Source organism: Aquarana catesbeiana, linkage group LG01 (genome assembly GCF_042186555.1).
Source record: "Aquarana catesbeiana isolate 2022-GZ linkage group LG01, ASM4218655v1, whole genome shotgun sequence".
Lineage (NCBI taxonomy): Eukaryota > Metazoa > Chordata > Amphibia > Anura > Ranidae > Aquarana > Aquarana catesbeiana.
The window spans coordinates 808956709-808981147 of NC_133324.1; the positions used below are offsets into that span (position 1 = coordinate 808956709).

The 24439-nt window shown below is 41.2% G+C and overlaps 1 protein-coding gene across 10 annotated transcripts in view; it reads right to left on the minus strand.

The window, feature by feature from the left end:
- The window catches only part of PCM1 (pericentriolar material 1), a 225895-nt gene that overhangs the window by 109992 nt on the left and 91464 nt on the right, over positions 1 to 24439 (minus strand). For 9 of the 10 annotated variants that reach the window (XM_073607974.1, XM_073607935.1, XM_073607958.1 and 6 more), the window contains 5 exons: positions 18088 to 18206; positions 17713 to 17929; positions 16778 to 16949; positions 14357 to 14539; positions 7532 to 7689 (listed from right to left, as the gene is read on the minus strand). In XM_073607974.1, the coding sequence (XP_073464075.1) occupies positions 7532 to 7689; positions 14357 to 14539; positions 16778 to 16949; positions 17713 to 17929; positions 18088 to 18206 (849 nt within the window). The remainder of the gene's footprint in view (positions 1 to 7531; positions 7690 to 14356; positions 14540 to 16777; positions 16950 to 17712; positions 17930 to 18087; positions 18207 to 24439) is intronic. The other variant, XM_073607950.1, reaches the window with a different exon arrangement.

Genomic DNA, 24439 nt, shown 5'->3' on the forward strand with positions numbered 1-24439 from the left:
TGCAGCAGCCCTCCTCAGCCGCCCTAATACTTAACCGAGCCCCATCTCCATCCAGCGATGTTGCACGAGAGCCTCGGCTGTTCAGGACTCTCCCTCCTGATTGGCTGGACACACACAGCAGTGGCCTGGGTGCCCCATTGCAAGCTGCTTGCTGTGGGGGGGGGGGCCACTCGGCAGGAGGAAGAGGCCAGGAAAGCCAGCGGGGGACCCGAGAAGAGGAGGATCTGGGCTGCTCTGTGCAAAACCACTGCACAGAGCAGGTAAGTAGAACATGTTTTTTTTTTTTGTTTAAAATTAACAAAGACTAAGTGGCAACAATACAAAGCCATACAGTATACTTAACCAGCATTGTCACCAACAGACTCAAGTGTTTTATGACTTTCATTGAGCATGCATATAGTTTATCCTGCATTCATGGCCATGGAAGTGCATTTGGCAGGCTTGTTAGTTGTGATTAAGTACAACGCAGCAGAAGTGTTGGCATAGCGAGGTATAATTAACCAACCATCATTTTTATGTTGAAATTTACATCTGTTTACAAGTTGTAAACAAACTGAGGACTGGAGACATGCATCTATCTGTTTAACGTTCCAACAGATTGTTGTATACACTGCTAGTTGTGCATAACTATGCAGATGTGTCTTACTACTGGCCACGATGACTGTGCGGCTTTGAATGCACAATGGTTTTGCTTGGAGTTATATTATTTGCTGCATATATGTTTATACAAGATATGTTTTATGTGATACATATTGTAGTTATTGTTTTCATGCGGTGAAATTGCATTAGGCTAGGGCCTCAGCGTATACTTTATATAATATTAAAGGTCTTAAATGACGGAATATTAATATTTGATATTATGGGATATATGGGTCTTTCATATAGATTTAAAAATTTTGCATAATGGTATACTTTGTTCATTGAGATAAATATTACAGGGCCATTTTGTGGAAAAATCTAATATTTAAAGGTGTTTTGACCTTTTTCCCTTTTTCGAAAGTGAAAGTGAGCATAGCTGATTCAACAGAAATTGTCCGACATTCGGCCTGTGTGTACAGCAGCCAGGCCAGCTTCTGTCAAAGGGGCATGACCAAAAAAGGTCTGCTGATCAGCTCCTGATCAGCGCTCTCAGCCAATGGCTGAAAGCTCTGCCCGGAGTGTTCTGGCAGGGGGACCCATACCCCCTGTCAGAACAAAGTAGCACAGCAGGAGTTCGCTGTATTAACATTGCATAGTTGGTACAATGGCTCTTGGGCTGTCAGGTTTTTTTTTTTTTCATTCAGCCCTGCTGGGTTGAATGATAAAATAAAACTAGTAGCGTGTACCAGACTTTAGACTGCGTTGGTTCCCTGGTGCTTGTGTTTTTGCAATTTCAGCTACTGAGGTCTATAAACAGACTTTTCCCCACAAGAAGTTTAAAGCTGGATAAGCACTACAGAATTTCATTAAACATTTTAAAATATTCTTTCATGACATCAAATTGACATTTTCAGTCACAAGAAAATTCAAAGAAGCAGGATGGAAATTTCTTCTTAAATGTATGAATTTCTAACAGTGTATGTGGTTTTCGTTCAGTAAATCTTCAGTAATCTTGAATTACTTTCAAATGACATTCGAATGTACTGAGAATTTTCATACAAATTTTCGTATGGAATTCTACTAACCTATACCCAGAGAAACTGGAAATATAAAAAGGGAGCCTAAAAGCCCATCTGCTGATGAAAATAGGTAAGCATAGTACTATGCCATATTTTAACCACTTAAGGACCGAGCCTCTTTTTGAGATTTGTCATTTACAAGCTAGAAAATTACTTAGAACCCCCAAACATTATACATTTTTTTTTCTAACACCCTAGAGAATAAAATGGCAGTCGTCACACTGTATTTGCACAGCGGTCTTACAAGCGCACTTTTTTTTTTTTTTTAGAAAAAATACACTTTTTTGAAATAAAAAATAAGACAACAGTAAAGTTAACCCAATTTTTTCTTTATATTGTAAAATGTTTACGCCGAGTAAATTGATACAAACATGTCATGCTTCAAAATTGCGCCTGCTCGTGGAATGGCGACAAACATTTACCCTTAAAAATCTCCATAGGCGAAGTTTAAAAAATTTTACAGGTTGCATGTTTTGAGTTACAGAGGAGGTCTAGGGCTAGAATTATTGCTCTCGCTCTACCGATCGCGGCGATACCTCACATGTGTGGTTTGAACACTGTTTTCATATGCGGGCGCTACTCACGTATGCGTTCGCTTCTGCACGCGAGCTCGGCGGGATGGGGTGCGTTTAAAAAAATTTTTTTTCTTTATTTTACATTTTATTTTTACACTGTTCTTTTTAAAAAAAAAAAAAAAAAAATGTGTCACTTTTATTCCTATTAGAAGGAATGTAAACATCCCTTGTAATAGGAAAAAAGCATGACAGGACCTCTTGAATATGAGATTTGGGCTCAAAAAGACCTCAGATCTCATAGTTACACTAAAATGCAATAAATAAAAAAAAAATAAATAAAAAAAAAAGGTCCTTTAAGAGCTATGGGCGGAAGTGACGTTTTGAATGTTATGAAGACGGGTGGGGGCCACTTTTATCGGAAAGTGGACCACTGACCAAAGAAGACGATACCGGGGTTATGGCATCTAGCTGCTGCCATAACAACAAGATATTCCTCTTCAAACTTAGGACGTATATCGGCGTGCGGCGGTCCGGAAGTGGTTAACCACGTCCGGACCGCCGCACGCCGATGTACGTCCAAACTTTGCCGGTGGATATCGTTATGGCTAGCTAGCTGCCATAACCTCGGTATCCCCGTTTTCGTGCGGCGGTCGTCTTTCTGATAAAAGTGGTCCCTGCGGCGGATTCGCCACAAGATCACTTTTAATCGGTGGCGGGAGAGGCCCCCCCCCCCCGCCGCGATCCAGTGCCCTCCACCGCTTACCGGAGCCTTCGGTAGTGGCGGAGGCAATCACGTCCGTCTCCCTTCTGTGCCTGGAGCCAAGTGAGGCTAAGATGGCGCACACTAGTCTCCATGACACTGCTGGGCGGAAGCCACGTCAAAACGTCACTTCCGCCCACGCCTCTTAAAGGCATATTTTTTTTCAATGTCATTTTTTTAAATGACTTTTTTTTTTTTATTGCATTTTAGTGTAAATATGGGATCTGAGGTCTTTTTGACCCCAGATCTCATATTTAAGAGGTCCTGTCATGCTTTTTTCTATTACAAGGGATGTTTACATTCCTTGTAATAGGAATAAAAGTGACATTTTTTTTTTTTTTAAAACTGTGTAAAAATAAATTTTAATAAATAAAAAAAATAAATTTTTTTTTTTAAAAACCCCCGTCCCGACAAGCTCACGAGCAGAAGCGAACGCATACGCAAGTAGCACCCGCATATGAAAACGGTGGTCAAACCACACATGTGAGGTATTGCCGTGACCAGTAGAGCGAGAGCAATAATTCTAGCCCTGGACCTCCTCTGTAATGCAAAACATGCAACCCGTAGGATTTTTTAAATGTCGCCTATGGAGATTTTTGAGGATAAAAGTTTGACGCCATTCCACGAGTGGGCGCAATTTTGAAGCATGACATGTTGGGTATCAATTTACTTGGTGTAACATTATATTTCACAATATAAAAAAAATTGGGCTAACTTTACTGTTGTCTTATTTTTTTATTCAAAAAAGTGAATTTTTTCCCAAAAAAAGTGCGCTTATAAGACCGCTGCGCAAATACGGTGCAAAAAAAAGTATTGCAACGACCGCCATTTTATTTTCTAGGGTGTTAAAAAAAAACCATATATAATGTTTGGGGGTTCTAAGTAATTTTCTAGCAAAAAAACCTGTTTTAAACATGTAAAGACCTAAAATACAAAATGAGGCTGGTCCTTAAGTGTTTAAACGTAAAAAAAAAAATATTTTTGTAATGACGAAAAAAAGAAAATCTACAGTTATGTGAAAAAGTATTTGCCCCCTTTCTGATTTTTAATTTTTTGGCATATTTGTCACACTTGAATGATTCAGATTAAACAAATTTTATTATTACACAAAGAAAACCCGAGAAAATACAAAATGCAAAATGCAGTTTTTAAATAATGGTTTCATTTATTAAGGCAAAAAAGCTGTCCAAACCTGCCTGGCTTTATGTGAAAAAGTAATTGCCCCCTAAACCTAATAACTGGTTGCGCGGCAACAACTGCAATCAAGCGTTTGCGATAACTGGCAATGAGTCTTTCACATTGCTGTGGAGCAATTTTGGCCCACTCTTCTTTGAAGAATTGTTTTAATTCAGCCACATTGGAGGGTTTTGCAGAATGAACGGCCTGTGTAAGGTCATGATACAGCATCTCAATTGGATTTAAGTCCGGGCTTTGACTAGGCCACTCCAAAACCTAAATTTAGCTTGGTTTGAACCATTTGGAGGAGGACTTGCTGTTGCGTTTCGGATCACGGTCCTGCTGAATAACCCAAGTGCACTTAAGCTTGAGGTCATGGACTGATGGCCGTACATTCTCCTTTAGGATTTTCTGGTAGAGCTCAGAATTCATGGTTCCATAAATTATAGCAAGTTGTTCAGGTCCTCAAGCTGCAAAGCAGCCCCAGACCATCATGCTACAACCACCATGTCTGACTGTTGGTATGATGTTATTATGAAATGCTGTATTAGTTTTATGCCAGATGTAAAGGGAAGCCCACCTTCCAAAAAGTAACATTTTTGTCTCATCAGTCCACAGAATATTTGTCTAAAAAGTCTGGGGGATAATCAAGATGTTTTTTGGTAAATGTGAAATGAGCCTTTGTGTTGTTATTTGTCAGCAGTGCCTTTGGCCTTGGAACTCTCCCATGGATGTAATTTTTGCCCGGTCTCTTTATTATTGTTGAATCATGAACACTGATCTTACCTGAGGCAAATGAGGCCTGCAGTTCCTTAAATGTTGTTCTGGGTTCTTTTATGACCTCCTGAATGAGTCCTCGTCATGCTCTGAGTAATTTTTGCAGGCCGGCCACTTCTGGGAAGGTTTACCACTGTTCCATGGCTCACTGGAGTTCCAAAGCCTTAGAAATGGCTTTGAAACCCTTCCTAGACTGATACATGTACATTACTTTGTTTCTAATCTGTTCTTGAATTTTTTTTAGCTTGCGGCATGATGTGTGGCTTTTTGTGATCTGTTAGCATGCTTCAATTTATGCAATTTCTTGATTCAACAGGTCTGGCAGTAAACAGGCCTGAAATTAAAAATCAAAGTGATCTCGTGCATAAATAAAAAAGTGAAGATAAAAATAAAGATAAATATAAGAAGTGTTAGAAAGATATCTCTATGCAAACTGATTAAAATAAATACATATATAAATAAGTGGTGTATGAAAGCTCCGGAGAGAAGCGCTCACACGAGTGACATCACCGCGGTGGGTGTGGTGATGTCACTCATGTGAGCGCTTCTCTCCGGTCGCACTTTGTTGATGTCAGTGAAGTAACGGCTTCTATTTCCATGAACAAAGGCTCCTTTTCTTTTACAGAAGAAATTGCAATCAAGTTTAGTGTGGAGACCTCTCTCTCTCTTCCTTCCCCCTATGTGCTGTGGTGATACCGGATTAACCCATGACATATGTGTGGTGGACCATGAACACACCTGCAGTATCCATTAACCCATTAGGATCCGGACAGAAGGCTGTGACTTACACCAATTACCTGTTGATGCAAGATACTACTACTTAAGGTGAGAGTTTTGCGAGACCGCATCTGGTGAGAGAATTCACGGAATTCCACAGGAATATTATCTTTCACCAGCCTTAACCTACACCATTTTGTCACACATCTTGATACACCTCTTACTCTTCTTGTGTACCTGGAGGATTATATACACATATATCATCCATTTGGACTTTTTATTTTCATTAGCCATATTTACTTTTTTGGAGAAGTTTTTTATTGTTTTTTTATTGCCTTTTACACCATTTTTATTTATGAAGAGTTTTTCCATTTATTTGAAGTGATTATTTTCACATTTCACATGTGCTTTCATACACCACTTATTTATATGTGTATTTATTTTAATCAGTTTGCATAGAGATCTTTCTAACACTTCTTATATTTATCTTTATTTTTATCTTTCACTTTATTTATGTGCAAGATCGCTTTGATTTTTAATATTACCCTGTGGTTTTGTGTACACCATTAGATTTTGCTGCATAAATCTTTGTTATTACTATGTGTAATTTAGACACCAGTTTTATCCACTACTCCTAGTGGCGCGAAGGACACACCATTATTCATAGTAAACAGGCCTGGGTGTGGCAAGTGGCATTTAACTCAGCTTTCCAAAACCTTGTGGTTAATCACAGTTCATTTATGATTCAGCATGGGAAGGGGCAATTACTTTTTCACATTGGGCCGGGCAGGTTTGAACAGCTTTTTTCCCTTAATAAATTAAATAATTAAAATCTTGGATTTACTTGGGTTATCTTTGTGCAATATTAAAATTTGTTTGATGATCTGAATCATTTAAGTGTGAGAACAATGCAAAAAAAAAATCAGGAGGGGGGGGGCAAATTATTTTCACTGTATACAAAACCACTATACAGCCTGGGATCCGACGCCTTTGAAAAATGAGCATCTACATCTAGTTCCTTCACTTCAGACATAAGACAGAATAATATGGGCAGATTCAACTGCACATTGGGCTGGTTTAGTTAAAGAGTTATGCATTTTATAAGTTTCTCTTAAATGTGCACTTAAAGCGGAGTTCCACCCTAAAAAAAAAATTTACATTTTCATAGTCCTTTACTAGTATTAACTAACATTTAGAGTGAAAAAACATTTTTACTCACCAGAAATGCCCTGTTGCTATGTTTTGGCTCCTAATCTGCCACTTCCGAGTCCGCGGCACTCCGCATCACTTCCTCCCTTGTCTGTGCTCCTGGGAAATGTCAGTCATCATTTCCTTGGAGTCAGTGGGCAGTACTGTGAGAAAAAAATTGCGTTATTTCCCGACAGGAAATGACGCGATTTATGGCGGCTCTATGTTGCCATAACGGGGCGGGACCTTCCTCCGTCGCCCGTTATGGCAATGTGCTAAACAATCGGCGCTACGGTCACCAGAGCATCGAGCATGCGCGAGTTTGAGAGGTGCATGCTGGTTACCCAGCATGCACCTCTCGATCACTTATCCAGGAAGAGGTTGCGATTGGACTTCACATGCCGACACTAATCATGGCAACGGCCAGAAGAGGATTTTCTAAATCCTAAGTATAAAAAAAAATAGAATTCATATCCACTAGCAAACAGATATACGTTATTTGAGTTATTAATGAGGGGATGCCTGTAAAAAAAAAAAAAAATTCTGTGGCCAGAACTCCACTTTAATGTTCCTCCAATCCACCCACAAAAAAATAAGATAAAGTATTATTATCACAAGGCAGATAGCCTGCAGGGACCTACATTCAAAGTTGTATCTAAACGAACTCCCTAACAATCTGGTTGTAAGGTCAGAAATATCAAGTAGCACAGACAAAGTCATTGCAGTCTACTGATGCATACCTAATGCAGAGGACACATTGAAGGTTCTTAAATTAACTGAAGATCTGTTGTTTATTTCACAGTCAGTATTGAGTGGCCTTTCATCCCTGTTATTATTTCCACAATGCGAGTTAGAAATGCTATTCACTGGTCCCCAGCTACTCAAACGTTGTGGATTCCTGAATAAAACAAACAGATGGTATTATTAAACAAGTAAGCTCAAATAACATAAACGTGCAAAAACTTCTGATTGTAACAACGTTTATGCTAGCATTTGTTTTTTAAATTATTTTCTACAGAACAAAATCTGTTTAAAGTGGTGTTCCACCCGCAAATTTTTTAAAGTCAGCAGCTACAATAAGGACACTTACCTGTCCAGGGAGCCCGCAATGTCACACCCCCCCCCCCCCCCCCCCCCAGGCCAATCCGTCCAGCAGTGGAGTCCTGCGGCTTCACTGCCCGTTTACTACTGTGCATGTGCGAGTCGGACGGCCCTTTGTGAATGGCCAGCTGTCTTCTGGGGGACACACATGTTCCAGAAGACATCGGGGGGGGCTCGCCGATGAAGAGGATAAGACGTCCTGTGCCACGGACCGGAAGTACAGGCTGTACTTCTTAAAAAGGTACGTTAGAAAGAAGAAAAAAAAACGAGCCACAAATGAGGGGGAGAGGTGGTGTTTCATTTAAGACCACCTCTCAAAAGTGGGCGGAACTCCACTTTAATGCACAAGTATTACGTACACAAGTCCTTAAAGTGTTACTAAACAAACCCACAACTGTAAAATCAGTCTGTATATGCAGCATAGCATGCTTGTTATACTCACTGTGGAACTTAAGGGTTTAATCCTCTGCATTGTGTAAAAAGGCTGTTTTATCCTGTATGCACAGATTCTCCCCCTCCTGCACAGTCTGGGGAAGGCCAGCTAACACAGGCAGAGTAGCTGACCTGCACATGCTCAGTTGTGGCTTTTATGCTGGAGAGAACAGTTTCTTGTTCTCAGGGTTAGCCAGGTCACATGATATTGACATCACACAGGTGGGCGTGTATACAGGCTGCAGTGAAAATCTCCTCCTTTCTGAACTCTCAGCACTGAAGAAACTGTGCAGTTTATCATGTAACTGTGGTATACAGATCATCCAAAAAGGTAGTGGCAGTATATTAATGTAAAAAGAAGATTTATAAGCTGTTGGCACTGTGGGGGGGTGAACTATATTTATATTTAAGTGTTTAGTAACACTTTAAGGCCCTTTTCACCCAATAACATCCAATCCGCTAAAAGCAGATGGATGGGTATGCATCCCCCTTCCAACTAGCGGATCGGATGGCAGTCGGGTGTAAACGTACAGGCAATCTTTATGTTCGACCCCCCCAGAGAAGAACAGGCTATGTCTGTGTCTGCTCTGCATAAGCAGAGTGGACACAGACCTGTCATCTGCATGCTCAGCGGGGATCGGCAGACACATCCCCTGCTGAGCAAGCAGATGCCTAGAGAGGTTACGCCTGGGATGAAAGGGGCCTAAAGAAGATTACAAACAAAAAAATGCAATCTTTTCTGCAAGAGGTGTTACACTATAACACAACATCTCAAGGCCCCTAACTTCCACAGATTTCTAGCAAGAAAGAGGAACAAACAGCATGAACGTTATCATGCTGCTGTATAAAGCAAGTCAAAACATGCCATCTGAAATGTTTTACGCCTGTTAAGTGTTGTGGCAACACATAACCATTGTGGTGCCCTGGCAGCCCATTTATTTGGATAGCCTGCATTTACATAATACATCAGAATGGTAACGTGTGAATGAGCCTCTAAAGTTCTGACTGAACACAGTATTGCTAGCCAAAAAGTCTCTTCGGTTTCTTTTTTTTTTTTTTTTTTGTTTACAAACTTTTATTGAGCGTAAAAACATTGGTACAAAAAAGTTGTTTACATATGTCATGAAAGTATATTAAAGAAAATTACAAATATGTTATATTGTCATAATGTATTCAATATTTGAAAGAAGTTTTTATTAAATGTAAATTAGTAATATAGCTTTAGTATCGTAAAATATCATCTTTATTGAAGTCTCTGAAAGGTATCATTATTCTGAATTGAAGAAATGATTGGAGTGGTTAAACCATGGGTTCCATTTTTTATCGTATAAATGATACGTATTGTGTACTGTGTGAAATATTTTTTCCATGAGATTTATATTATTAATTCTAGTTTTTAAATTCTGTTTCAAATCAGTCTCTACAGCATTACAAAATGTTCGCAATCCAATACTGCAAACAATAACAGTAACTTAAAGCAGAGTTCCACCCTGAAATGTTTTTTTTTTTTCCATAATCAGACTCATTTAAACCTATAAACATTTGGAGGAAAAACATTTTTTATACTTACCAGAAATGCCCTGTTGCTATGTAGTCCTCCTAATCTGCCTCTTCCTGGTCCGTGGAGCTACTCGTCAATTGCTCCCTCGCCTGTGCTCCTGGGAAATGATCTGTCATCATTTCCCAGGAGTCTGTGGGCAGTACTGTGATCAAAAATAACGTTATTTCCTGACAGGACATGACGCGATTTAGGCAGATCACAGGGCCATTTTTAAAAAGGGAAGAAAGCCCTTTGTTGCCATAACACATGTGGATGTCCTGGACAGAGCAGCCGAGCTGAAGGAGCTGCGATCTCAGCTGCTAGGATGGTTAAGGATTCTTTGTTTTACTATGTTGAGATGTGTTTATCTATGTTGCCATAAAAACGGGGCGGGACCTCCCTCCATCGCCGCCCGTTATGGCAACTTTAGAAATTGGCGGTACGGCCGCCGGTGAATCGTGCATCTGCAAGATTGAGAGGTGCATGCCGGTTACCCAGCATGCACCTTTCAAACGCTTATCCCAGAAGAGTTATCAATTGGGCTTCACATGCCCACAATCATGATGGCAACGGCCACAACAGGAGGGACAAACTTGTGAGTATTACATTTTTATTTTAGCAACATCGACTATTAACCTTGTATAATCGTTTTTATATTTAATAATCCATTATGCTCAGATCAAAAAAAAAAAAAAAAAAGTGGCCGGAACTCCGCTTTAAACACAGCAAATACCTCCTCATGACAGTACTGGTCATTAAGGATGAGCTCAAGCGTGTTTGTAAACTGCACGTGCAGAGCCCGCCAGGAAGTCAGCACTGCACAACGCTAATCACAGGCAGCAAGACATTTCCCGATCTCTGCAGACGCACATCGGGACAATGTCTCACTGCTTGTGATTAGAGCTCCGCAGTGCCGACTTCTTGGCAGGCTCTGCACGTGTCGTTTGTGAACACGCCTGAGCTCAACCTTACTGGTCATATACACTAGTCTGTCAAATGCTGCAATGGGTCCTTGACTAAGCTTACTGCTAAACTAGAATAAAAAATTAGTTAAAGGAGTTATGCTCACATTACTGACTGAACAGAATTACATATTAAAAAAGGCACTTAAATTGAACGTCCCACTTTCATGCTGGGTTGACATACCTTTTAAAGATTGAAGGAATTGAAACTGCAAGCTCAGTTCTTATGCTAAGGCATGTTTGAGTTACTAATGTGTTAACACAGGTTCGGCACAACACTGATCTGGTGGACAGATTACTGGGAGGGGCTGGGGAAGACCCAGCTGTCATGGTGCACGTTGGCACCAATGACAAAGTCAGAGGCAGATGGAGTGTCCAAAAGAACGATTTTAGGGACTTGGGAGCTAAATTGAGGAAAAGGACCTCCAAGTTAGTATTCTCAGGAATACTACCGGTACATCAAGCCACACCAGAAAGGCAGCAGGAGATTAGGGAAGTAAACAAGTGGCTGAGGAGCTGGTGTAGTAAGGAGGGGTTGGGGTTTCTGGAGGATTGGGCCGACTTCTCAGTCGGTCACCAGTACTATAGAAGGGACAGACTGCACCTAAATGAGGGGTGCAGATCTGCTGGGAGGGTCCAGAGGTAGAGAAAGTCAGCGCTGAACATAGTCCAGAGGGTAGTATTGGGGGCATTAGTGGTAGGTTGACTAAAGCACATAAACCCAAAAGGTAAGTGTAGTAACAAGTCCTAGTTGCATTTTCGGAACACCCAATAAGAGGATAGTATGCAACCGGTCTAAACTACACGGCATTTTCACCAAAGCCAGGAGCCTGGCGGAGAAGATGGATGAACTAGAGATACTGTTGTTCGATGAGGATTTGGATTTTGTGGGAATTTGAGAGACTTGGTTCAAAAGCTCTCATGATTGGGAGGCAGCCATTCAAGGGTATTCCCTTTATCGCAGGGATAGAGAGGGTATATGCTTGTATATCAAGAATAATGTACAAGTGAATGTGAGCGATGACATCTCTAAGGGAGCTAGGGAGGAGGTGGAATCCTTATGGGTAGAGCTCCAAAGGGATGAAGCTAAGGGGAAAAAATAATACTGCGAGTATGCTATAGGCCCCCTAACCTGAGGGAGGAAGGGGAGGCGGACCTCCTATCACAGTTTGGATTAGCAGCAAGGATAGGAAGTGTTATCATAATGGGGGATTTTAAATTATCCAGACACAGACTGGGTGGAGGGAACCATGCAATCGTCTAAGGCTCGCCAGTTCCTAAATGTCTTGCAGGAAAATTTCATGGGTCAGATGGTAGACGCACCAACAAGAAATAAAGCATTACTGGATCTACCGATTACCAACCGTAAATACCTGATCACAGATGTGGAAATACGGGGTAATTTAGGAAACAGTGATCACAGGTCAATTGGCTTCAGTATAAATCACAGAAATAGGAAACATAAGGGATATACAAAGACACCGAATTTCAGAAGAGCCAATTTCCCTAAACTACGAACCTGGCTAGAAGATATAAATTGGGATAAAATCTTAGTTACAAAGAACACGGAGGGGATATAGGTTTGCTTTAAGAGTATATTAAATAAGGGCATTAGCCAGTGCATCCCATTGGGTAATACATTTAAAAGAACGAAGAAAATTCCTGGATGGCTTAACACCAATGTAAAAATGCATATAAAATACAAGGTTGAGGGATCATCATCAGCAAACTTTATAAAGTATGCAACAAGAAATGCAAAGGTGCAATTAGGGCAGATAGATAGAACACAAAAGACACATAGCGGAAGAGAGCAAAAAAAAAAAAAAAAAAAAAATCAAGAAATTCTTTAAGTATGTAAACAGTAAAAAAGGGAGGACAGACCATCTTTACGAGGGAATCGGGGGGGCTTCAGTAACCAAAACTGCGGTGTCTATCCTCATGATCAATCACAGGAAGCACCTCCATGGTTAACAGAGGACAGAATTAGAATTAGACTTGGAAAACTTAACATTAATGGCTTGCATCCAAGCGTTTTTAGGGAACTCGGTCAAGTAATTGCCAGACCATTGTTCCTAATTTTTACTGACAGTCTACTGACTGGAATGGTACCAGCGGATTGGAGAAAAGCCAATATAACAACAATATTTAAAAAGGGCCCAAAATACATCCCTGGGAATTACAGAGCAGTTAGCCTAACACCAATAGTATGCAAGCTCTTGGAGGGGATGATAAGGGACCATATACAAGATTTTAGTAATGAAATGTTATCATTAGCAGTAATCAGCATGGATTCATGAAGAATCGTTCTTACCAAACCAATCTATTAACCTTCTATGAGGAGGTGAGTGGCCATCTAGATAAAGGCAGGCCCGTATATCTGGATTTTGCAAAAGCATTTTCCCCATAAACGTTAACTGTACAAAATAAGGTCCATTGGCATGGACCATAGGGTGAGTACATGGATTGAAAACTGGCTACAAGGGCGAGTTTAGAGGGTGGTGATAAATGAGGAATAATCGGAATGGCCAGGGGTGGGTAGTGGGGTCCCACAGGGTTCTGTGCTGGGACCAATCCTATTTCATTTGCTCATAAACGACATGGAGGATGGGGTAAACAGTCAATTTCTGTATTTGCGGATGATACTAAGCCAAGCAAGGGAATAACTTCTCTGCAGGATGTGGATATCTTGCAAGAAGATCTGAACAAATTAATGGGGTGGGCAACTACATGGCAAATGAGGTTTAAGGTAGAAAAATTTAAAATAATGCATTTGGGTGGCAAAAATATGAATGCAATCTATACACTATGGGGAGAACCTCTGGGGGAATCTAGGATGGAAAAGGACCTGTAGATGATAGGCTCAGCAATGGCATGCAATGCCAAGCTGCTGCTAACAAAGCAAACAGAATATTGGCATGCATTAAAAAAGGGATTAACTCCAGGGATAAAGTGATAATTCTCCCACTCTACGGGCAACAAAGCTAATAATGGGTCTGGAAGACATTAGTTATGAAAAAAGGTTACGAGCACTGAACTTATTTTCTCTGGAGAAGAGATGCTTGAGAGGGTATACAATTTCAATTTACAAATACTGTACTGGTGACCCAACAATAGGGATAAAACTTCTTCATGGAAGGGAGGTTAACAAGACACGTGGCCACTCATTAAACTTAGAAGAAAAGAGGTTTAACCTTAAACTACGTAGAGCGGCAAGGATGTGGAATTCCCTTCCACAGGTGGTGGTCTCAGTGGGGGGCATCGATAGTTTCAAAAAGGTATTAGATAAGCACCTGAACGACCGCAACATACAGGGATATACAATGTAATACTGACATTTAAATCACACACATAGGTTGGACTTGTGTCTTTTTTCAACCTCACCTATGTAACCAGTCCTTGTAGCACTGCATAGGTCTCACTATATAGAGTCAAATTATCATTTCAATCAGTGGTGTAGGATACTCTTAACAAAATGGCAATGATGAAAATTGACAGATAATTCTAGCTTATATATTCAACTTGTACTAAACCTGATGTTTATAACTGGTTGGTTCACTTCCTGGTCTGATTCAATCCAGGAGTCTTCAGTTTCCTCCTCATCCTCATCTTTAGTGTTTTCATTTATAGCGTCTGTCATCATATCAGATGTTTGCTCATAATAGCGGACAAGGTCACGCAGCTCATTAAGCCTTTTCCGAACTTCTTTTAGTTTTCTAAAGAGACCAAAATAAAACCGCAGGGCTTTTTCAATAATTCATTTCTCTCAGATGTGCAGGAGATTGCATTAGCCTATAATGCTCAGAGGCTTAGGGTCTTCAAAAAAAAAAAAATGCCATTATACCAGTCAACTGGATTCACAATACAATGTCAACGATAACAGCCGCAAGTGAATTGGGTAAGTTATTGTCCATCACATATCGCCACGCTGGATTAGAACATGGGGCCTTTCAGAAATAAGTTAGTGAGCAGAAACATTTAGAAAACATTAATGCATAACCACAACCTGGAACAGCTGAACTCTAGGCAGGACTATTCTAACATAGAATAAAAAGTTCTTTCTAAGGGTCCTTTCACACGGGACGGATCCCTGATATCCGCTTGAGTGCAGGGACCGCCCTGTCAGATCTCCGCTCTCCCCTATGGGATCGGATGAACACGTCTCTCCGTGTTCATCAGATCCGCTCTGCAGACGGATAGAAAAATAGGATTTTCCTCCATCTGCAGAATCGGACCATAGCGGGGACGGGTGATATCGGGTGTCAGCGGATGTTTATCCGCTGACACCCGCTATCCCACAGGGATGCATGTATGTCCTTATTTCATCCAAAGTCTGGATCCACCAGGTGCCTGGACGGATTCCCATCTCAGCGAGCCTCAGAGCCTGAGATAGCAGCTTCCCGTTCCTCCACAGCTCAGCGCTCCAGTGAACGTGGACGAGCAAAGCAGTGAGCTGTTGATTGATAGTCAGCAGCCCTCTGCTCGGGGAGCTGTGAGAACAGAGCCATCGGCGACGTTCGATCACTCTGTTCTCAGTGAAGAGGTGCCGGGGGACTGATGCTGCATTCACCCAAATATGATGGAGGAAAAACCTCCAAACCCATACTTCTCTTTTAAGCTCTTTACATACAAGCGCACTGCTGCTTCTAAATCTTCCACTGAATCAATGTTCAGTCATGCTGTGCCACCAGAAGTTCCTTTTTACAAGATTAGTGGCTGAGATCCTTGCTACTCCCCTGGCTATTAGTCTTGTAACTTCCGGTCAGTAGTTCTGTGTTAGTGTAAGCAGGATGTTATTACACTGCTGCTCAATCCAGTGGGCAGGACCCTGGCATCAGACTCCCAGCCTGAACTATCCACTCTAATTGTGCTTTCTGAGGGACAGCCAAGGAGACTTCTGGTCTGTCTCACCCACCACAACATAATATTGTAATCCCGCAAATTCACAGAATACAGCCCCAGGGAGCTGTAGTTTGCAACTGCGGAGCTGTTTAGAGAGGATGTGCCATACCTGCATCTCTGAATACCTCTTCCGGTGGTAAAAACCCAGTGCTGTTTAAAAGATGCAGGAATGACTACATCACAATTTTTTTAAAGAGATATTTCTACCTAACTGGGCTCTTTTTCTTTTAGCAACAACAAGCTCTCTCACATGCATAAGGAACAGCTGCAAAGGTGACATTTTGCAGGTTTCCCAGAGTGCAGCTTTAAATACATTATACAAACTGTGTAAATACTGCTTGATTTCAAGCTTATAAAAAGAGTGCAATGCAGCAGGTGTTTAAATCCTCTGACATACGATGCAATGTAAGTAAGCGTACCTCTAGGAAGGTCAAAAGGAAGCTACATGTAGTATGCATTTACATTTCACAATAGATAAAATACAAAATGCATGGACTACACAGGCCAAGATAGAGGCGGCACATTCTGGGCCTCTAGTGCATAACATGTCCCCAATTCAAAGATATTAAGAAATTAAACATCCCCAGTGGGGAGACTGATCCTCTTTCCATGGGACTATAACAGAAAGTGAAGGAAATTAAAACAAACATTTGTAGTTGCCACTAGAACAGGAACAGAGGGGAAAACTTCCAATAGGTACACTCGTTTAGGCGAAAACTATCTACCCAACTATCTACCCAATTCCTTTCACTAAAGGACAGTAAGTGAAGGAAAATCTCCCTAGCAGGACAAAGATGGCATAAGGCAAAAAAAAAAAAATATCCTAATAGGGTTTTTAACATCTCTGTTTTTTTGGCTTTAGATATACTTTAAAGCAACAATGTACATAACGTAGTCTGGGTATCACTGATATTGTTATTCAATAAAGTAAACACTGCATTAAATGAGCTGTTTTAAACATTCAAGTGTATTGATTTTTAGTAAGCTATACATGTATAACTGCAAAAATTATAATAACTGACATTATGCAATCAAGAAAAAGAAAGACTTACTTCAGCTTTTCTGCTGGATTTTGATTTTCTTCATCTTCACTATCATTCATAGAGTTAGCAGAAGGGAAAGCAGCAAATGCTGCAGGGCTGTTTGCTGCTCTATTGTCAGAGGTCTGTGGACCAGAAGCAGTCGAACTTACGCTCCTTTGATCCACACCCCTTTGAGGGGAGCCTATTAAAAGAACGAAAAGGGAGAAAAACAAAAAACAAATGAAATGAAGAAAAACAAAAACTGCAGCACAGCAGAGGGCACACGTTAACGGTGATACAGATAAGAAGAGTTTTAGAACAACCTGAAAAATCTTAAATATATAAATGGAGAAATAAAACTAAAAACTTGAACTTAAACAGTCTACTACAACCCATCTCCTAGAGAAAAGAGACAGAGGCTGGGACAAGAGGTATAGCTAGTAGGGGAGGCAGTACTTCCTGTAGGCAAGGCATACGTACTTATGGCCTAGAGAAAAGTAGTGTCACCTAATAAATGAGTGAAGACAAAATTGCAGAGCAGCACAGAACTAATTAAAGACAGTAATTTTTGAAACAAATGAGATGTGGTGTACCAAGCGGTCCATAAGTCTACATGCAAACTACAGGCATCTTGTAAGCTTTAATAAAGCGCACTAGATTTGCACCTCTACTATAAGCAGCACAAAGCTACAGCTGAAATATGACAAAAAACTCATGTTGTTTAACAAGAGATCTGGGAACAGGAAAGTCTTGGCCCAAAGGCCAATATCGAAATATTCCCTTGCAAGAAAATTTGACACAAAGGTTTGATATGTCCAACTTGCAAACATAAATGTTCTTGAAAAAAACACAATTGAAAAATTTAAAACAACCTTGGACTGTGCCACTGTTTTATTATGTCCCATTTTTTGTGTTTGCCTGACCACATGAGAAATATAACATTCATTGTGAATTTCTATACTCACATGCAGTGTTATTTAAATGGTGATCCTGTAGTGTGTGGAGTTCTCCCAAAATAGAGTCCATTTTCTGTTTCTTTTCCAACAGTACTCCAACTTTACTAAAGAGTGGAGTTCTGTCCTCTAAAACTGGTTCAGAAATGGACGAGTTTAAACTTCGAGAAACCTCTCTTGTAAGGGAGAGGCTCTCTGCTTGTCTTCTATTATCTGGTACTGGAGGACTCTAAAAGTAAAATAAATAAATACACACATAATCTCTATCTTTTTTTTAAAAAAAAAAGCTTGTATTAAAAAGAACAAAATTTGGAAAACTGAAGTCCTAACAAATTAGCAAGGAGAAAATTTTTTTTAGACAGTATTCAGACAACACATCCATCTTACCTGAACATCATGCAGCTGGTTATGGAAACGCTGGATAAGGTCGTTCAATTCTTCATTTAGCTCTGATGTTAAGCTCAGTCCAGACACACTGCCAGTTGTCTCAGTAACAACTTCCAAGACTACAAAGAAAAAAAAAATATTATATACTTACGCACACACGTTTTAAATATAGAACCAAACACAGCCATGCAGCATACATACATGCACATACACCAATTCCACTAAGCATGATTTGTATCTCAAAGAAAACCTTTTAGAATGATTTTTGAATTCTTCAGGTCAATGGCTGAGAAAATGAGTTAGTTTAAAGTGGTTGTAAACCCACTTTTTGGACTTTTACCTATAGGTAAGCCTAGAATAAGGCTTACCTATAGGTAGTGGAAATACCTCCTATATGTGCGCCGTTTAGGAGATATTTCACTTGTAGTCTGCTGCAAATTCCAACAGCGCATGCGCGGAGAAGTAACAAAACTAAGTGCCGTTTCTTCCCTAGCCTATGCCATTAGTCGCGGCTCCCGTGCACATGCGCGGGAGTGACGTCACGCGGCTCCGGCGAATCACAGAGCCGGAGTCCGCGACCCTAAAGGAAGAGGGCCAGAAGATGGACGCTGCCCACACAGGGGACATCGCTGGATTCTTTTGCAGGTAAGTGGCACATAATGGGCTAGTATACGATGCATACTAGCCCATTATGCTTTTCATTTGCAGGCTGCAGCAGCGAGAAAAAGCGGAAGTAAAACCCATCAGGGTTTACTTCCTCTTTAACAACCAGAAAACTCAGATTTTCTGGAATGGTTGCCCATTATTTCTATCAAAGGTTTACTTTAAAAGGAAATCTGTCATAGAGAAACACAGAGGCTGCTATTGCTGAATTTACATCTTGAAAATACTACCTACCTGGTTGATATGCTGACCCTATTGTTTTGATACACAGCGCAAGAGATAGAATATTTATATATATATATATATATATATATATATATATATATATATATATATATATATATATATATATATATATATATACACACACACACACATACATACACACACACACACACACACACACAGTTGTGCTCATAGGTTTACATACCCTGGCAGAATTGAAGCTTTCATGGACATTTTTCAGAGAATATGACTAACACAAAACCATTTTTCACTCACGGTAAGTGTTTGGCTGAAGCCATTTATTATCAATCAACGGTGTTTACTCTTTTTAAATCATAACAAAAACTACCCAAATGACCCTGATCAAAAGTTTACACACCCTGGTGATTTTGGCCTGATAGCGTGCACACAAGTTGACACAAAGGGGTTTGAATGGCTATTAAAAGGTAACCATCCTCGCCTGTAACCTGTTTGCTTGTAATTAGTGAGAGTGTGAGTGTGTGTGTGTGTGAGTGTGAGTGTGTGTGTAAAAAGGTCAATGAGTTTCTGGACTCCTGACAGATCCTTGCATCTTTCATCCAGTGCTGCACTGACATTTCTGGATTCTGAGCCATGGGGAAAACAAAAGAATTGTCAAAGGATCTGCGGGAAAAGGTAGTTGAACCATATAAAACAGGAAAGGGATATAAAAAGATATCCAAGGAATTGAGAATGCCAATCAGCAGTGTTCAAACTCTAATCAAGAAGTGGAAAATGAGGGGTTCTGTTGAAACCAAACCACGGTCAGGTAGACTAACTAAAATTTTAGCCACAACTGGCAGGAAAATAGTTTGGGATGCAAAGGAAAACACACAAATAACTTCAGATAAAATACAGGACTCTCTGAAAACATGTTGTGTGGCAGTTTCAAGATGTACAATAAGGAGGCACTTGAAGAAAGATGGGCTGCATGGTCGAGTCGCCAGAAGAAAGCCATTACTATGTAAATGTCACAAAGTGTCCGGATTACAATATGACAAACACCACAGAGACAAGCCTCAAACCTTCTGACACAAAGTTATTTAGAGCGATGAGACCAAAATTTAGCTTTTTGGCCACAACCATAAACGCTACATTTGGCGAGGAGTCAACAAGGCCTATGATGAAAAGGTACACCATTCCTACTGTGAAACTTGGAGGTGGATTGCAGATGTTTTGAGGATGTGTGAGCTACAAAAGGCACAGGAAGTTTGGTCAACATTGAGGGCAAGATGAATGCAGTATGTTATTAATAAATACTGGAGGAACATTTGCATTCATCAGCCAGGAAGCTGCGCATGGGACGTACTTGAACATTCCAACATGACAATGATCAAAAACATATCCGGTCATTGGCTACAGCAGAATAAAGTGAAGGTTCTGGAGTGGCCATCTCAGTCTCCTGACCTCAATATCATTGAGCCACTCTGGGGAGATCCCAAACGTGCAGTTAATGCAAGACAGCCCAAGAATTTACAGGAACTGGAGGCTTTTTGCCAAGTGGAATGGGCAGCTTTACCATCTGAGAAGATAAAGAGCCTCACCCACAAATACCACAAAAGACTTCAAGCTGTCATTGATGTTAAAGGGGGTAATACAAGGTATTAAGAATTGGAGTAGGTAAACTTTTGATCAGGGTCATTTGGTTAGCTTCTGTTGCCATTATGATTTAAAAAGAGGAAACACAGTCGATTGATAATAAATGGCTTCAGCCAAACACTAACCATGAGTGAAAAATGTTTTTGCGTTATTATTCATATTGTCTGTAAAATGGCCAAGAAATCAAATTTTGCCAGGTTATGTAAACTTATGAGCACAACTATAATATAAAAAAATATATATATACACACACACATATATACAGTGGGGACAGAAAGTATTCAGACCCCCTTACATTTTTCACTGTTATATTGCAGCCATGTGCTAAAATCATTTAAGTTCATTTTTTACTCATTAATGTACACACAGCACCCCCATATTGACAGAAAAACACAGAATTGTTGACATTTTTGCAGATTTAAAAAACTGAAATATCACATGGTCCTAAGTATTCAGACTCTTTGCTGTGACACTCATACATTTAACTCAGGTACTGTCCATTTCTTCTGATCATCCTTGAGATGGTTCAACACCTTCATTTGAGTCCAGCTGTGTTTGATTATACTGATTGGACTTGATTAGGAAAGCCATACACCTGTCTATATAAGACCTTACAGCTCACAGTGCATGTCAGAGCAAATGAGAATTTGCAGAGGTCTAAAATGGAGCTTTGCCTACTGAACTGCCGGTATGGAAGAGGTCAGGGTTCCCAGGGCTGACATGATCATCCTGATGGACAGAAGCTGACTGGACTTTAACAGTGACACCACTTCTACCAACTTTTTCTGTTTTTCTTCTGGGAGAAAAATTTTTTGCTCCAAAGAGTTGATACGGAAACCCAGGAATAATACTTCCTGTGAGGGAATCAGATTTGACTTTTGAAGGTTTAAGATCCACCCTTTGGATTCTAGGTGAACACTGGCTCTCACCAAGTTTTCCTGATGTCCTTCTCTGGTTTGAGCAAAAAACAGCAAGTCATCCAGATAATGAATCACTGAGATTCCTTCTAGACGCAGAGGCTCCAATGCTTCTGCCATTATTTTCGTGAACACCCTTGGGGATGATGACAGGCCGAATGGGAGTGCTCTGAATTGCAGGTGTACCACCTTCCTCCCTTCTTTCAGTGCTAACCTCAGATATTTCTGGGACCTGGCAGCAATAGGAACGTGGAGGTAGGCATCTTGTAAATCTATTGATACCATGTAGCACCCTTGATTCTGGAGGTTTTTTACTGAGAAAATGGAATCCATCCGAAATCTTCTGTACTCTGATTGATTTAGCATTTTGAGATTTAGGATGAGACGGAACTTTCCTGAAGGTTTCTGAACAAGGAATACATGCGAGTAGGAACCCTGCAAGAACTCCCCTGTAGGGACCGGAACAATGACTCTCTAGGATTTCAGTTCCGGAATAGGGACTTCATGGCGAAAGCCTTGACCGGATCCCTTGGGACATTTGTCACCAAGAATCTTTTTGGAGGTTCTTCTGTGAATTCTATCACGTATCCCTGGGAGAACATATTCACAATAAACTGGTTTGAAGTAATGGCTCTCCACTAAGAAAAACTCCTGGAGTCTTCCTCCGACCTTGGGGGGAGGGGGGGAGTCATTGCAGTTTTCCCGGAGGTCGCAGGAGGATTGAAGAGCACTCAACTCCTACCCTTGGGCTTCTGGGAAGACCATGGCTTCCTCTTGCTCTGCGTTTTTCCTTCCTGCTGCCCTTTTTGAGGCCTAAAAAAATGCCTACGGGTCTGCACTTCTTTTTATCAGCCGTACAGTCAAGAATGAACTCCAACTCCGAACCGAACAGCAAATCTTATGAAAAGGGAATGCTACACAGCCTGTTTTTAGATGCATCATCCCCATGCCAAGTTTTCAGCCACGAGGCCTCCTAGCAGAGTTCGTTAAAGCTGCTGACCTGGCTAACATGTGAATAGATTGCGCTGAAGCATCCGCAATGTATGATATTGCTGCAGACAAAGTTGAAAAGGAGTCCAGAATCTCCTATTTTGGGAAATCCGCCGTAACATGGACCTTCAGCTGGTTAACCCAGTGTTTCAAGTTCCTAGCAACACATCTTGCCGGGTTCTTTTAAGAAGCAAGTCCATCCTTTTATCTATGGGCTCCTTTAGTGTGCCCATATCTTTAAAAGCGAGGTCAGTAGACTTCGAGACCTGTGAAAAGGTGGAATCTAGTTTTGGAACTTTGTTCCAGATAGAGTCAGGACTTTCTTCAAATGGAAATCTCCTCTTGTGAGCCTGGGAAAAGAATGTCTTTTTCCCAGGTTCCAGCCACTCATTTTTAATCAGATCTGTGATTATTGAATGGACTGGTAAAGAATGGCCTTTTGAATCTCCTAAACCAGCATACATGCATGCAGGGAGAGTTCCTTCTTTTCCTCTTCTATTCCCAAAGTAGCATGGATTACTTTCAAGAGTCCTCCAACCTCTTCTAGCAACATCTTGTACTTAGAAGCGGCATCTGCTTCATTTTCCTCCTCCTCAGAATCTGTTCCATCTGGAGCGAGGGAAGAGGATTCTTAGGAAGTGTTCTGGGAGATCGGACCCCCATTAGTATTTGAGAGCCGCCTTGGGGTTCTGAAGATGGCTGCGGAACCCTGGGTTCCCCTGAGGGACCTGGTTCCTCTCTTAGGTTTGACCTAAAAGCTTGAAAGGTGGCACGGAGCTAATCCTTAATAGTTGTAACCAAATCGCCACAAATGCATGGCGACTCCTCCCTGACTAGATTTGCAATGCAATCTGTGCAAAGCGTTTTGGTACAAACTTCGCTTAATTTCTGTTTGCAGACAGGGCACCTTCTCTTGAACGGCTGGACAGAACCTTTGGCCTGGACAACCAGAAGAAAAAGACAAAGAATCACGCTGAAAAGGCTGCTACACAGCACAGATAAGACACCCAGGTGCACTAGGAAAGACAACTTCTTACTTCCCTGTGCCCAGCAAGCCACCACCACCACCAACCCAAGGTCCTCTGTTGCTAGGCAGACATGCTAACCACTACTAGCCACTGCAGCAAACATTCCCAGGGAGATAGGGGTGGGGGGGGGGGTGAGTAACCTCCCACAGGAGAAAACGGCCCAGAGTAACAGAGGGCACAGTCCATTACCTTGACGGTGCCTTGGCTTGCCCCCTTATCCGCTGCATCGCTCTCCATAGCTGCAATGCGGACGCATTGTGAAGAAATGCCGGTTCTGGATTCAAAAACACCGCCGTGTCGACCCGGAACTTTAAGGCACCAGGTGACCCTGCCCTCTCCCCCTGCGCTTGCGGCCGGAAATGATGTTGCGCGCCGACCCGGAAGTACTGCCCCTTAATATACAGGACCCAGCCCAGGCTCTCCTCGGCCACCAGAACAATGGCGGCTGCTCCATTTTCCTCGCTTATACCGCGATGCAGGCGTCAGCAGGAAATATAAAATTAAACCACCCGTCTAAAGAAAAAGGGGGGGCAGCGCTGTCAGTCCGTACAGGCTCTCCCCGAGCACAGAAGGGGGAGAGGGAGCCCACAGTACCGTCCAACAGAAGGCAAGTGGGAGGATCACACTCGCAGAAAAAAAAAAAGTTGACAGGTGAGAACCTCTTGTCTCCCAGGAAAGCCCTAAGAGGTGTTCCTCCAGCTGGAGGAAACACAAAAAACTGATGGAAGCAACGTGGAGGCCTCCTATTAAAAGACTTAATTGATGAGGTGTTTCCTGTGGGAGGAGGAGCCATGATCTCTCGGCTGCTGTCCTGAAAGACGTTTTGAAAAGTATATTTTAATGTACTTTAATGTCAGAAAAAGTATCCAGATCTCGATTTTTTTTTTTTTTTTTACTCATGAAAAAAAACAA